At 52.2% G+C, this 14,739-nt stretch overlaps 1 protein-coding gene across 19 annotated transcripts; it reads right to left on the bottom strand.

Moving 5' to 3' along the window:
* Positions 1-3,385: 3,385 nt before the first annotated feature.
* On the bottom strand, positions 3,386-14,580 carry Usp19 (ubiquitin specific peptidase 19). Of its 19 annotated transcripts, none has more exons than XM_076867566.2 (27): positions 14,476-14,580; positions 12,800-13,059; positions 12,503-12,541; positions 12,228-12,356; positions 12,008-12,141; positions 11,631-11,933; positions 11,299-11,515; positions 11,013-11,169; positions 10,840-10,911; positions 10,609-10,724; positions 10,286-10,506; positions 10,006-10,201; positions 9,795-9,928; positions 9,526-9,684; positions 9,327-9,437; positions 8,547-8,657; positions 8,361-8,462; positions 7,617-7,757; positions 7,411-7,529; positions 7,061-7,198; positions 6,639-6,952; positions 6,425-6,535; positions 6,117-6,333; positions 5,882-6,034; positions 5,617-5,777; positions 5,357-5,535; positions 3,386-3,846 (listed from the first exon to the last, which is right to left on the bottom strand). In XM_076867566.2, the coding sequence occupies exons 2-27, from the start codon at positions 12,921-12,923 to the stop codon at positions 3,730-3,732; spliced, it is 3,975 nt and encodes a 1,324-aa protein (XP_076723681.1). In that variant the 5' UTR covers positions 12,924-13,059; positions 14,476-14,580; the 3' UTR covers positions 3,386-3,729. The 19 variants fall into 19 exon arrangements, with proteins under 19 accessions (XP_076723681.1, XP_076723669.1, XP_076723672.1 ...); XM_076867554.2 differs by lacking the exon at positions 14,476-14,580 and adding an exon at positions 14,190-14,469 and having other exon boundaries at positions 11,293-11,515; XM_076867557.2 differs by lacking the exon at positions 14,476-14,580 and adding an exon at positions 14,190-14,469 and having other exon boundaries at positions 10,286-10,500; positions 11,293-11,515.
* Between the last annotated feature and the right edge of the window lie 159 nt (positions 14,581-14,739).

Genomic DNA, 14,739 nt, shown 5'->3' with positions numbered 1-14,739 from the left:
AATTGGACAGTGACCAGACTAAGCTGAAACCAAATCCTGTGACCTGTTTTGTGCTCATATACCACCAACGACCAGTTAGTTCCATGTCTGAACATGCATCTGGGTCTCACATAATAACCAGGTGCCAGGTTCTGCTGCATCAATATCCAGGTCCAATCCCATGTCCTGAGGCTTCTTACCTCCCTATGGCCCCATGGCCCCCATGTGATGCCTAGTGCACTGCATAATGAAGGCCAGGTACAGGAGTTAAGTAGGAGATGTGGTTCCACTGCAGAAGTACTGTCCAGGCTCAGATGGCACCCCCTTCTTGGACCCAACAGTCTCTCTCTCTTTCCTGGATCAAGAGTGTGCCATATGATGATATGGGGTTAGCAGATGTGTTGGAGCAAGGGACTCCACAGCAAACTCTCACATCCTTTGGGGATGGCAGCATGCCTGGCAGGGAGCTGGGCACACATGGTACTGGGCACACATTGCCTGAGCTGCTGAGCTGTGCAGGGGCACACCTGGGTGGGGCATGGTGGCACATGCCTGAAATCTCAGTGACTGGAGGCTGAGGCAAGAGGATCTCAAGTTCAAGGTCAGCCTCAACAATTTTGCAAGGCCCTGACCCCATTAAGGGGGCCATCACCATACTTGCAGGACTTGGTGATGGTGGTAATTGTGCTGCATTGAATCCTTTGGTGGCATCAGAAGAAACTTAAACCTTAAACCCCTATCTCAAAAAACTAAAAAATAAAAAAAGGACTGGGGATATAGTTCAGTGGTTCCCCTGGATTCAATTCCCAGTACCAAAAAATATTAATAATAAATAAATAGCAGTTAGAAGCAGAGCCATAGCCATACCAGCACTGTGTGGCTATGCAGACCAGCAAGTCTGCAGCTGCAGGAGTCCAGTCCAACACAAAGGTGCCCATTATGAGCAGAACCATGCACAGTGCCTACCACTGCCACTGTTCTCTTGGCACCTGATGCCATCAAAAAATTTTCAAGTAGCACAGCTACTACCATCGGCAAGGCCTGCAAGTCTACTGATGGCCCCCTCAGTGAGGTCAGGATCTATACTCCCTTGGTTTCCTCATTGTACCCTGTGGACCTTAAAGCTCCATGCAACAGGATCACATAGTAGCTCCACTGGTGCCACCAAGCATGTCATAGTGGAAGTGGCATGGAATAGAGGATGTCTAGCTAGTCCTCTGGAACCATAATTTACACAAAGTAGAAATGCAAAAGTTCTATGGCCCCAGTCTGGAGGTTAACCTGCTTGCAGGAGCTTCTGGCCCTGTTTCCAGGAAAGCAAAAGAAAGAGAAAAGCCAGGCAGCAGCCAGCAAGGAACACTGGGGCATGGGATAGGGCTGAGCAGCCAAGCCAATGAACAGGTCCCTCTGGCATAAGTGGATGGCATAGAAGCAGTAGAGGCCACAGTCCTTGTGGTCATAGCAGCCTCATGCAGATTCCACAGAGGGGTTAGGCATCATGGGTTCAGCAGTAACAGGGTTACTAACATTAAAGCACAATCCTGTTGCAGCCCATGCCTACATAGCAGGCCCTCTAGCAGCATCATAGCTGATAATACCAGCAAACAAGTTAGCAGTTCCACCATCTCTGCAAGACCGCAGCTAGCTCAAAGTCATCTCCACAGCCAGCAGCCCCACATGACCCTTAGGTTGTCCCCACTGAAAAAAAAAAAAAAAATTGGTCATGGGATTAGACCTCCCCAGGAGCTCCATCTACTCCCTGCCACCCAACTCCATTTGAGGCCAAGAACTACTAGCAAGACTTGAATGCTGAGCCACATGAAATTGGGAATGGGGATCAACCTACAGGACTGCCAAGACACTGCCTAACCTCTTATTGCTGCTCCACTTCTCTAAATGCCTGTCTCATAAGTATTTTTGCTCCTCAAACAATTGGAAAATAAAAGAGGCAGCATTATCAGGAGAAAAGTAATTGTTTTGTGGCACTGGGGATTGAATCCAGAGCCTCATGCATGCAAGGCAAGCACTCTCCACCAGTTACATCCCCAGCCCCTTTTAACTTTGAGACAGAGCCTCATTAAATTGTTCAGACTGGCAGGGCACAGTGGTACATGCCTATAATCCTAGCAACTCAGGAGGCTGAAGCAGAAGAATCACAAGTTTGAGACCAACCTCAGCAAATTAGCGAGACCATGTCTCAAAAGGGGCTGGGGATGTGGCTTAGTGGTAAAACACTCCTGGATTCAATCCCTAGTGCCAAGAAAAGTTACTCAGGCTGACTTCAAACTTGCATTCCTCTAGCCTCTGCCTGATGGTAATACAGGGTGTGTGCCACCATGCCTGGCTGTAAGAAAGCATCTCACAAAGTGCACGTATAAAGCTGCATAGGCTGTGATGCTGAACAGACCTGCCAATGACTGTAGATGAATAGCTTGGGACAGTTGCCAGGAGCCAAGGTCTCAGGGGCTCTTAAGGGAAGAAACAGCTTGGAAAGATCCAGTATTCTCCCTCTAATATAAAGCCAGACAAGATTAGTTCTGGTCTTGTCCTTTTTTATTTTTTGGTAGCAGGGATTGGATCTAGAAGAGGTGCTTACCACTGAGCCACATCCCCAACCCTTTTTATTTATTTACTTACTTACTTTTGGTACTGGGGATTGAATCCGGGGACACTGGACCACTGAGTCATTTCCCCAGCCATATCCCTGAGTTAATTAGCACCTCACTTTTGCTAAGACTGGCTTTGAACTCACAATCCTCCTGCTCAGCCTCCTCAGCTGCTGGGATTACAGGCATGCACCACTGTGCCCACCTTATTTTGAGACAGGGTCAAGCTGGCCTGGAACTTGCAATCCTTTTGCCTCAGCCTCCAGTTGTTGGAACTATAGGCATGTGACATGATGCCCAGCTCTGTTCTTTTTTTAGAACAGAATCTTCCTCACAGTAGTTTTCTTCCTGCTCTGTTCTCCCCAAGAGGAATGCAGATGGTTTTCAAACAGCAAAGACTTGAAAACAGAAAAGATACCCACAGGACCTCCCAACCCCACACCAAGTCCTCCAGTGTCTCCAGCTTTCATACCATACTATTAGCATCCAGAGGTTCACAGAGCACTTCTCCACTCCTCAGATGTATTGAGATCTTGATAGTGATGCCAATCAGTCATCTCCATATGGCACTCTGAACCAGTGTGATGACAAGGCAGCCGGCAGCTCCAGAGAGCTGATGACACTAGGGCTTCATGACCCACAGGGAATGAGCTGTGGCTCCACCATCTCCCCTGACTAGAGTACTTTTAGGGTCTCTAATATACAGACACACATTAACATACCAGATGGAGAGGGAGGGAATACCATCCCACAGGATGTGGTGGATCAAAGTCACTAAGTCTGCTTATTTATTATTTATTTTTAAAATATATTTAAACAGCAGCAATCACTTCGAAAATGCAAAAAAAAAAATTACAATTTTTAGAATAAAATTATAACGTTTATAATGCAGGTCAGGAAGAATTGAAGGTAAAACTGAGAATCAAATCACGCAGCACTGGAGGCAGCTGGAAAAGCCACAAGGCCCACTGGGGACCAAGCTGACAAGAGGTCACAACCTGTGAGGCCCCCACCCCCAAATCATACACCCCAACTCCCCACTGATGGAGCCAGTGTCCTCTGGGTTAGAGAAGGAGAAATGGCAAAGATATGGCCACTGTAGGGGATTCTCCCAAACCCAGTTCCCCCATCAGGCAGGGACCTGCTAATCGACCTCCTCCATGTTGCTGTAGGTGGGGGCTGGGCGGTCCACAGGGGGGACGAAGCGTTCAGGGGCTGTCCGCGTGGGGGCCACCTCGGGGGCCTGGCCAGGGCCTAGTCCCTGCAACAGAATATGAGGACAGGGGTTGGGGGCTGCCCAGCATGCTGCCTGGCATCCCGGGGGTGCTGGCTCAGAGCCCTGGCACCCAAGGGAGGGCCCCAAGGCAGGCGCAAACAGCAGCGACGTTGAGACAGAGACGAGATTGGGCCTGAATAGTCTCGCTTTATTAACACTTTTAAATACAGGAAGTTGCTTGGGCAGGGCCAAGCCCCAGGCCAAGGGTCAGAGCAGGAGGAGGAATTGGACAGACAGATGGATGGCTACCCACCCTAGGATGCTCTGCCAGTGCAGGGGCAACATCACCACCCTCTCCCATCAGATGCACACTGAGGCCCAAAGCCCAGAGCTGTTCCCCACCAAAAGCAGGCATGGCCTGAGAGGCAGAGAGGAAGGACAGCTCATTAGCAGCTGCCTGCAGATGAGCTCATCTCCAGTGACTCTGGGATACCAGAGGATAGAACACGTTGAGCACAAGGGCCACCAAAGCTGCCATGGTGCCCAGGACAAAATACCGAAGGCAGCCCTCGTCTGGTGTGGTAGAGCCACGTGGCGGGGGGCCCACCCAGTCTTGGGGCCCCCATGGGCCCAGGGGCCCCGGCCCTTCAGGCACCAGCTCCTCCTCGGCCTCGAGCTCCTGCCAAATCCGGGAAGCCTACGGTATGTGGAAACGGCCATCAGCACCCAGGGGTGGGAAGGACCGAGTGTCCCTGAGACCCCTGGGCATGACAGTCCTGCCTGGGGTGAATAGGGTTAAAGCCCCAGATCAAGCAGCAGGGAGTAAGCAGGTGGCTAATTTCAAGGCTATTACAAATCCTGTTAGCCTTTTGATCTCCTCCACAGCTTCCCAACCCACATGTAGCAGCATCTCATGGGGATGGGTAGTGGGTTACCTGGTTAATATTTTTAGGTCAAGCCTCCCACAGAATGAGCTGGCTCATGAAAGATAGGCCTGCCAACCCCAGGGAAATCTCCTGGGGACTGCCCATATCCAGACCACTGTCTTCTGAAGGATTTCTCTGAGCCTGACAGAGAGGGGTCAAGGGAGGAGAAGGGCCAGCCAGTCCAGAAAAATGATGTGACTATGCCCACCAAAGGAGCCTATAGGACATGCTGTGAGTAAAAGATACAGAAGATCCTGAAGGTTCAACGGAGATAGCTGTCACCTCAGCTGTGAGCATGTTGAGGGTAAAAGGAAGAAAGCTGGGAGAGATCACGTATCTAGTCTGTTCAAAGCACATGCCTGGTAAGGTTCAGAGCAGTTGCTTGACCTGTGCTTTTGTGCACACTGTGGCAGTGTGTTGCTGTACATGTGTGCACCTTAGTGAATATCCCTAGGGCACCAGGATGCCTCTGGGTGAAGCTTTAATGTTAGGGAACTATGTCTGCAACTTCTATGAGTTCCAAGGCTCAAAGGGGCTATGGCTGGAAAAGAGAAAGCTGTGCCCCCCCAATCCCTTCTCCACAATCTGAGTTGGCCCCCACTAGCCTGTAAAGCCTCCCCAAGCCTCACCTGGCTAGCAGCAGCCTCAGCTGCAGGGCCTAGGTCTGGGTGGTGCTCAGAGTGACCTGCCCTGGGGGGCCTCTCCACAGGAGAGTTCCGTCGGCGGTAGAAGAGTACATAGGCATAACGTGTCACAACCTGGCTCTCGTCTACTGTCGTCACTGTGCTGTCATCAAATAAGCGCCAGCCTATAGCAGGGTGGGAAGAGTGTGAACACAGCATGTACCACCACCCCTACCACCTATCCTGCTGGCTGTGTATGCCCTCACCCACGTCACTGCGCTGACTGCTGCGATCATTGGGCAGGCGTGCGCAGGCAGTGTAGTGGCCACCAATCATGCCTCCATAGTGGTTGATGACAGCATACAGGTCGTAGCTGGGCAACTGCTCCTCTTTCTGACCAATACAGAACTTGCTCAGATCTAGGTTCCTGCAGACCCAATAAAGGAAGGGTGAAACAAATGGTTAGCAGGTGCCCAGGATGCCCTCTGGCCCTCTGCTCTGCCCACAGGCATGACAAGATCCATCACTCACCGAACCGGAAACTCCACCAAGTCATTGATCTTGTCACGCCAGATAAAACTACGAAAGGAGAAGCGCTTGAGCTGCACAATGAGCACATTTGGCAAGCGCCATAGCAACAGTTGCTTGGAGGCCTCACGGTGCTGTTTGCACTGTGGGCAGTACCTGATAGGGGACAGAAGAAGGTCAGGACCAGCCAATTTCCCTCCCTTGCTGCCCCACTACCTGTCTGCTGCCCTATACTCACCAGGCCTCCTCAGGTGCCAGCACCTCAGGCCGTGTGAAGAGGTTGAGGCACTGGTCCAGGGTGAAGTGGCCAGCGCGAGCAGCCTCACCAGCAGAGCCTGGGTCCTCAGCACATTCCAGGTCCTTGGAGTCTACCAACACAAACTCCTGCAGGCGCTCATTGTTTCGCCAAACCAGAGCCAGGCTACAGTCATCACCCAACTCCAGTGGGGTCTCCCCTATAGATAAACAGGAATAGGAGTCATGAAGCTATGGAGAACAGCCACTTCAACCCTTATCCTCATGGCTTCCTCCCACAGCTTCAAACACCTTTATCCTCTAGCCGCTGCTCTCGGTTAGATGCATCAATTTTATAGATGAAGAACTGGGATGTGTGGGCATTTATGGCTTCACTTGGATGTTGGTATCCTGGTACAGCAGCTATGAGAGAACATGATAGTCAGAACTCCCTTGCCCACCAGGCTCTAAACAATCTTCCCCCAATCTCCCATCACAGTGCTTGGAGCCCTTAACTGGATCTTACCTTCAGGCCGGGACACCCTCTCGACAGGAGGCAAAGAAGTACCTTCAATAGGCCCACTAGTCAGCATCTCAGAAGAAATTCCACTGGTGCTAGGCACAGGGCACCGATCAGGAGATGCCCACACCTGGGGGACCCCCATATCCCCTTCAGCCACAGAGGTCACCAGCTGGAGCTCAGGAGGCTGAGTGGAGTCCTTCTCGCTGTCCCCAGCCTCCAGGGAGCTACTGGAGAGCAGTGTGGTACAGCCAGGGCTCTGAGACTCCAAGGCCATGCGACCAGGCTGGAAGGGTGGCTGGAATACACTCACAGAGTACCTGGCAATAGATAGTAAGGCAAGGAAAAGTCCTCACCAACCCATCTGGTGCCTCTGAATATCATTTCTCCTCATCCATCCCATCCTAGTTTAACCTCTGGGCACTCACCGGGCATAACCCTCTAGCAGCTGAGCAAGACGGGCATAAGTGAGGCGTGAGGCAGGTACACTGACCAGGAAGGGGTAGCCAATGTTCTCAGGGCGGCAGAGACCCTTGTGGTCAGGCCAATGGGTTTTCTGACAGAGCCTAGAAGGGAAGGGAAGATAAGAATAAGGCTTTACTCCATCTCCTACAACTATATATTGGGGCTAGTCTGAAGCCCTGGAAATTAGGTATGCCAGTCTGCCTCCCCCAGGGTCTGGTGAAGTAGGGTAGCAGGTGGAGGGCTTAAACTATATGTGGTGTCTTTGTGTGGAAGATGGAGAGGAAGAGTCAGGGAAAACCACTGGGTTCCTCACTGGTTGCAGTAGCCCACACGGTAGCACCGGGTACATCGCTTCAGTTTTTCATCCTCTGATTGCTGCTTCCGCTGGCAGGCGGCACATTTGGAGATAGGGACGCTGGGCACCTGGGGGCGCTAACGTGGGTTGTCTGGCTCAGCAAAGTCAGAAAGGAGTGCCCCTACCACCAGGACCCTGTGCCATCAGGTTGACCCTCAACTCACCTGTTGTACTTCTAGCACCACTACCCGTTCCTTAGCTAACTCTGGGGACAGCAGCTCAAAGCAGAGAAGCATGTCAGATGGGGACACAGTGTCCAATGAGTGAGAGGGCAGGAATATGCGATGGAAGCGATTCTTAATTACCTGGGGACAAAGGACACAGATCCCATGTGAGGATAAGCCCTTTCCCTAGCAGTGACCCAGAGCAGAAAGACTGCCCATGACTTGAGTCTACAACTTGGTTTATGAGCCAAAAGAGGTAGTATAGGTGCTGAAAGAAAAAGTCATGGGCACGGATCCCCTACACTTGCTCTCCACATTGAAGGCCTCTATCCTGCTATAACTAGTGAGGTCCTGCTAAGACTACAACACATTATCATGGAGAGGCCAAATTTGAGGATCCTCCTCCCCACCCTTAGGTCCCTGAGACAAATGGGACTGCAAGGCTAAAGGGAAGGAATTTTGGGGAGGATCTGGGATAAAATGAAACAGCAACTGGATGGAGAACCACAGCAAATGGTAGGACAATCCTGCAGCTTAAGCTTCTAAAGCAGGAAAGGCACTAGAGTACACCACAGAAAAGGTTAGTAAACCTGGATGACCAGGAACTGAGGGCACCTCTACCCAATACCTGAACATGTACACTCACATGTGTACGTACAGATGCAAGTGACTAGACAACTGTCTATGCTGTAAGTACACGATGCACGTCTATATACGTATGAGCCTGGGGAAAAACAGATTTACCTCAGCCAGACGCAGGTTCTCAGGTTTCACATGGACACTCTGAGAGAGGGAATCCAAAACTTCACTCACACTGGAATTTTCCTTGCTAACACTCACCAGGAACTGTGGCAACAACGGGGAAGGTGTGTCAATGGGAAAGGTGGGCCAGTTCTCTGGAATAGCATAGAATAGGGGCTTACTCCTCACCTTGATAGGCTTGCTATGTGGCTCTCGGGCAAAATAAAAGACAGGGAGAACCTTTTGTTTTTGTGGCAAGGGCACCGGCAGATAAAGGAACGGGTCAAATGTGATGGAGACCTGTGGATACAGAAGTGGCATTTGGGTGGCTACAAAGAGACAAGATGTTGGTGCCCAGATCCTAACAAAGGCCCTCCGATGGCTCTCAGGGCCCTCAGCAAACTGAGTTTGCCAATCAGCAAACTCTCAGACTTAACACTAGATGAAGCAGGAAGGTCCACCAGGAAAGAAAAACCCCACTTTCCCGTTTCTGACAAAATTCCCCTTTTCTGGTAGCTTAGCCATTTTCCTGATTTTCCCTTTACCTGAATCCCACACACCTTTCCGTGTGTGTGTGTGTGTGTGTGTGTGTGTGTGTGTTGTGGTATTGGAGAATGAACATATTGCTTTACCATTTAGCAATATCTCCAGCTATTTTTATTTTTACTTTTTGAGACAATCTTGCTAAATTGCCAAGGCTACTCTTGAACTTGAAATCTTCCTATCTCCAAAGTTGCAGGAATAAACACTTGCACCACCATACCCTGACTTCAAACATCTCTCTTGCCTCAGTCAGGAAGCCTACCTTGCCTGACTTCTTTAGCCCACACAGGAATCTAAGGCCTCCCTGTAGCTTCCTTGCCCCAATTTTACCCTGTAGCACCTGAAAATGCAGATGTCTCTGAATCAAATTTAACTAGTCAAGCTGAGCCTAACTAGAGGGCCTCTTCCCAAGGAAGCCCATCACACCTTGGCACATACAGGGCACACCAGCTTCGACTTGTACTGGCCCTGAAATAGGTCCACAATGAAAGAATCGTTCCTCATCTTGTGCCGCTGCCATGCTTCCTCAGCCACCACCTGAGGAGGAGAGTGGTAAGAACTAAGGAAACCTAGGAGCTAGGATGCATATGAGGCAAATCTACCCTCTGACCTCCTCCACCCCCACCTCATCAGGCCGTCCATCCGAGTCCACAGTTTCTGTGTATGGCTTGTTCTGGATTCGATTCAGGTCCTCATGTAGCCCATCCAGCAGGAAAGCCATGAACTCCTGGGCATCGTGCTGGGCATAGCCTGTGAACTGGCTGGCTTTGCTTGCTACAATGGCCTGGATGCAGGGGCCAAGGTATGAGTGTAAAACTTTAGCACCCACTGCACTCACAGTTGGTTGACCCTCCCCACCCTCTCCAACCAAGGGTGAGAATGGCCACAGATCACCTTCAACTTGGAAGGCTGAAAGGCATGGTGAGTGCCCTTCCACAGGGCCCGGAGCAACACAGCAAAGCCAATGGCCAGACGTCCACCAGTCCCCAGTGGGTTGTTGTAGTTGATCTCTGCCTCAAAGGAACGGTCTAGGAAAGCAAAAAAAAGAGTGAGGAATAAAGGTACCCCTTCTGCCCATACCTCAGGCTCCTGGCCCTGTTCTCACCATGGAAGAAGTCCCGAAGTTCCCGAGTGTTGGAAAGAGACTGAATGACACTGTTCATGAAGCAAGTGTTGCCTAAGTTGACAAGGCCAGTGAAACCTGGCAGACACACCTTCTTCTCTTCCTCCTCCTCCTCCTCCACGCTATCTCCACTCACAGGGCTGTGGGGCATTGGAGGTACCATACATGTGGGCTTGGGCTGTGGGAGCAAATGGGCCATGAGAGATCATCCCTGAGGCTCTTCAGCCTCCATTCTTGGCCCTTCCCAACCCAAGATTCTCACCGAGGCCAGGTGTGGCTCTGGCTTTGGGACAACATGCTCCAAGGTTGTGCGGGTCACCACACCATCCAGCCCTGTATCCTCGGATCGAGCCTTAGATTTATCTTTCTCCATAGCCCGGGCTTCCTCCTGGCCTGTCAGCGGGTGAGGGGTACCTCCCGGAGGGGTTGAATCCAGAGGTGTTGGACCTGTCGGCACGGCAACCTTTGCACCACCCACTGCACCTTAAAAAGGGGGAATGAGGGGGCTGGTGGTTAGCAGCATGTGGCAGGGATGGGGGTCACAGTCACACAGGGTTAGGCAATGAAGGGAGCTCGTGTGCAGACCTCGTGCAGCTGGGGCCTCCAGCCCTCCCCAGCGCTGACTCTGTCGCTTATGGAGGCAGATGTCGATGCGAGAAGCCGTGAAACAGAAGGTGCAATGTTCTGGCTCAATCAGGTTCCTGCAGGAAAAGGCTGAGCTCAGGAACTTAGGTAGAGAAGGTATCAGGTTAGACAGACCAGGAGGAAGGAGCCCCAGGTGGGACAGGGACAGTAGTAGAGTCGGGCACCACCCACCTGAGCTTCACCTGCCAACGGAAGATGGTGTGGGGCCCACAGCCCGGATGCAGCCTCAAGAAGTTTCCATCCCTGCAAATGCAGGGCAAAAGGAACAATAAAAACGAAAAAGCATGAGGCATATGGTCCCATTCGAGGCATACCATCTGCCCTGGCTCCTGCCCACCACCAACCTGGTCTGGAAGATGAGTGTGAAGTCCTGTTCACGGAAAAGTACTCGAGAGGTATCCCTGTGGATCTCCTTCACGTACACGTGCACCACCACTGAATCCGGGCCCTTCTCATATGAGTCATTCTTGACAAATGCCAGGTTCACCATGGACTCAGGCTCTATGTCGAGACCATGGCTCAGTACCACCCAGGATAGGTTCCAGTCTATGGCTACTCTACTCCCTACCAGCCCATTATTCCTGCAACCCAATTGGGGTTTTGCCTGCCCATCCCCAGCCCCACCTTTACCATCCACCAACGTTGCGGCATCTGTTGCTACTGTCATCTCTTCTTTGACATGGTCATCTTTCCCAGGGTCTCTGATCTGGGCCACTGCTGGGGAGACTGAGTCATTCCTGGGGGACACTGACTTCTCTCCTGCCAAAAGGGCTAAATTCTTCTCTGAGCCTAGGAGGCAGGTTTGCGGATTCAGTGGTGGTACACAGAGCTGTTCTTCAGCCTCAACCTATTTGTAGCAAGATTGTGGGCAGAATCAGCCCTAGGTCCAACAGGTGGCCCCCACTCCAATCCATACTCCTTCCCCCCATCTCCTAAGACCCAAACAGGCACCTAGTTCTCACCTGGGGGGCTGGATTAGCCAGGAAGGGTGGGGCATCACCCTGGGGTCCAGGGCCATCCCTGGACCCTTCCCCCTCTGGCCCTCTGCAGAGATGTACAGCCCTCTTGGCGCTGGGCCCTGCCTGGGCCCCGGGGCCAGCCCCTGAGCCTACCTCACCACGGCCCTGGGCCCGCTTCTGGTTCCGGGCCTCCTGCTTAGCCCGGCGGGGCTCAGGGCCTGGGTCCAGGGCAATGGGAGACAGTTCCTGCCCATTCTCCTGGCACCGCAGCCTGGGCACCAGCTCCTGGGTCCCTAGAGGTTTCTTCTGCCAAAAAATATAATAGTGAGGCCCTGAAGACTGCACTGTGTATCCCTACCCTTCCCTTTACAGGAACTTACCAGGAGAGAGGGCCATGTGAGCAGAGGCACCTTCTTGGGTAATGCCAGCTGTAGGACTCCACCCTTACGGGCCTGAACTTTGGCACAAGAACTTTCTATTTCAGCATAAAGGACACCACCCCACTGCTGACCACCTAGAGACAAAGTAACAGCAGTGATATGGGGTGGAGGATATCAAAGAATTCAAATACGCTATTGTGGTCAAGGCAGACGGACACACCTGGAAGCCGCACCACACAGTTGGTGTCTGAGAAAACAGTATCCACCTCCTCCAGTCGCAAGGGACCTGCTCCCACACGCAGCTTGACAATCACCTCATTTTCATTCTGTCCCCAATCAAGCAACAACTCTGTAAGGGGAATGATAAAAAAATCACAAGGAATTCACAAGCTGCTGATAATAGATCCAACCAAAATGGGACTTCTCCAGATGGGAGCTAAATTCCCAGTACTCCATCTCCTCCCTTAGTATTCAAAAGTCCTATTCATTACTTACCCTCTTTGGTATGCTCCTCTTGTGGAGTGGGCACTGACCCTGACAACAAAATAAAGAACAGAGAGGAAATGATGAGGAGCCAGTCCCAAAGACCCTACCACATCAAGACACCATTTTCTGGATCTCAATCAAGGACCCCAGGCTCAAAGCAAGAGCTTTACTCAGGCTGGTATGGGGCCTTCTCTGAGTATCAGACCAAGACAAAGCAGCAAAACAGTCATCTCCCAACCCCCAATCTGTGTGCCCAGTAAGAGGGAAGGAAGGAGGCCATGAACACTCTGGGAATGCCATTCCCACCTTTCCTAGGATCTCCATCCTTGCTCTCCTGGTTTGCTCTATCCTTCTGCTTCTTCTTACTAGTAGCCTCCTCCAGTCCTGGGGGCCCTCTCCTTGGGCCCGTGGCACTGGCCCCGCCCGACATTCTGAGCCGCTTGGTTGACAGCCAGAGTGTTCCGGGGTCGGCAACAGCGTCTGGGTCAGGGCTGCGGCGCTTTCTTCCTGGTCCAGCTATTTTGGCAACTCTTTGTGGCCAAATTCTCCAACAAGGAACCAACAGCCTAATGAAAAAAGATCAATCATCTCTGTCAAGGCCCAACAACATGCTCCTTGACTATAGCCAGGGCTTAGCAACCCAGGACACTCCTAACTCTAATATCTCCTTACCACCTAAAGTAACCCTGGATATTCTCAGACTATTCTGAAGAGAGAATAAATAATGCAAGTAGCAGCAATCACTTCTGGCCAAGGCTCCTGTATACCTGCATAAAAACCCACAAAGTTGGAAGCCTCACAAGGAGGTGCCAGGTCAAAGCAGTCATGGCCCGGGACCAGGATCCTCCTCTGGACAGGAGCCATGGCTCCAGCCCACGGGCCTGGCTGGCGCTCTGAGTAGGGTGCTCCCTTTTTTCTTCACTCTCACTTGCTGCTTAGTCACCACTGGAGAAGTAGAAGGTGTAGGAGGAAGGCAGAAAAGGCAGAGACCATCAAGCAGCAGGAAGCCCAGGCTCTGTAACTGAAAGTAGGTCCAGCCCAGTGCTGCCACTACTCAGAAAAGGTCCTGGTGCTAAGGTGCCCCACCTGCCTCCTGTCAGCTCCACCTTTGTTGTGAAAGTGGTTGTTTTATTACTTGGTCTTTCCCCATCCCCAAAGGGATTCCTCTTCTCAACTGCAGAGATGGGCTAACTCCAGTGCTAAGGCATGATGGGCACCCAGCTTGAAATTAGAACATCATCATGTTCCTACCCAAGTCCCTTCACTTATCAGCTCTAAGCCACAGAGACCTTCTACCCAATTTCTAGCAGACCTTTCAGTGGATTCTGGGCCACATATCCATCCAAAATGAAGTTATCAAATCCAGATACTAAAACAAGGGCAGGGAAGAACCATAAATCTTGGATCCCTGGAAGGGTCATGACCGGCCTAAGCAAGTAGCAAGACAGTGAGTAGTCTGTTACTGTGGGGGAGGGGCTGGAAACTGGAGGTGGTAAGATACTCTTCAATAGGCAAAATGTGGCAATGGTATGAGGCAGGTCCAGATTTGGAGAGCGTACACCTCCTTCCGCCTCCTTGTATCCAAGGCCCAAGTAGAGGGTCGCTAACCTCCCACTATGCTCCAGCGCCTTCGAGGCGGGAATAGAGCTGTCTAGAGACCCGAGCTGGCCTTACAGGGCTGCGCAGAGCTACTGACCACAGACCAGCGCCCCAACAGGGCCGAGACCCAGCTCCAATCTTCGAAACCCCACTGCCACCACCTCCTCCAGGAAGCCACCCTAGCTCGCCGCTAATCTTCTTTGTGGAAGGAGGCCGGCCACGGACGAAGTGTAACGGTTCCGCCGGCATCAGTAGTCCCGGCACTCCGCGGGGCTCAGAAGTCAGGGCTGGCACAGCCCATGACCTTGAACAGGCCGCCGGGGGCCAGCACAGCGGCCTCTCCGCTGCGATCAAACTGGAGAGTTGCGGCCCGCCCCACTCACCGAGCTACACCACCGCCGCCAGCCCTCTTCGGGCCCTGGCAACCCGCTCTCGATTCCGGTTCCGGCGTCAGGTCGGTTCCGGTTCCGGCGCGCCCCTCCCCCGTCCCGGCCCCGCGGCCGCCGCCTTAGCAGCTGGTTTTGTTTCGACTTCTAGTTACGGCCGCAAGAGGCGGAGCGCCGAACTGGTGACGCACTTCCGGCGGGAGAGGGCCCGCGACAACTGGAAGGTCCGGGGCGGGTCCTAGCGAAGGAGGAGGGGCTCCG

Source organism: Callospermophilus lateralis, chromosome 10, assembly GCF_048772815.1.
Source record: "Callospermophilus lateralis isolate mCalLat2 chromosome 10, mCalLat2.hap1, whole genome shotgun sequence".
NCBI classification, from domain to species: Eukaryota; Metazoa; Chordata; class Mammalia; order Rodentia; family Sciuridae; genus Callospermophilus; species Callospermophilus lateralis.
Note: the sequence above shows the minus strand (reverse complement) of the source record. Positions and strands in the feature narration are given on the sequence as shown.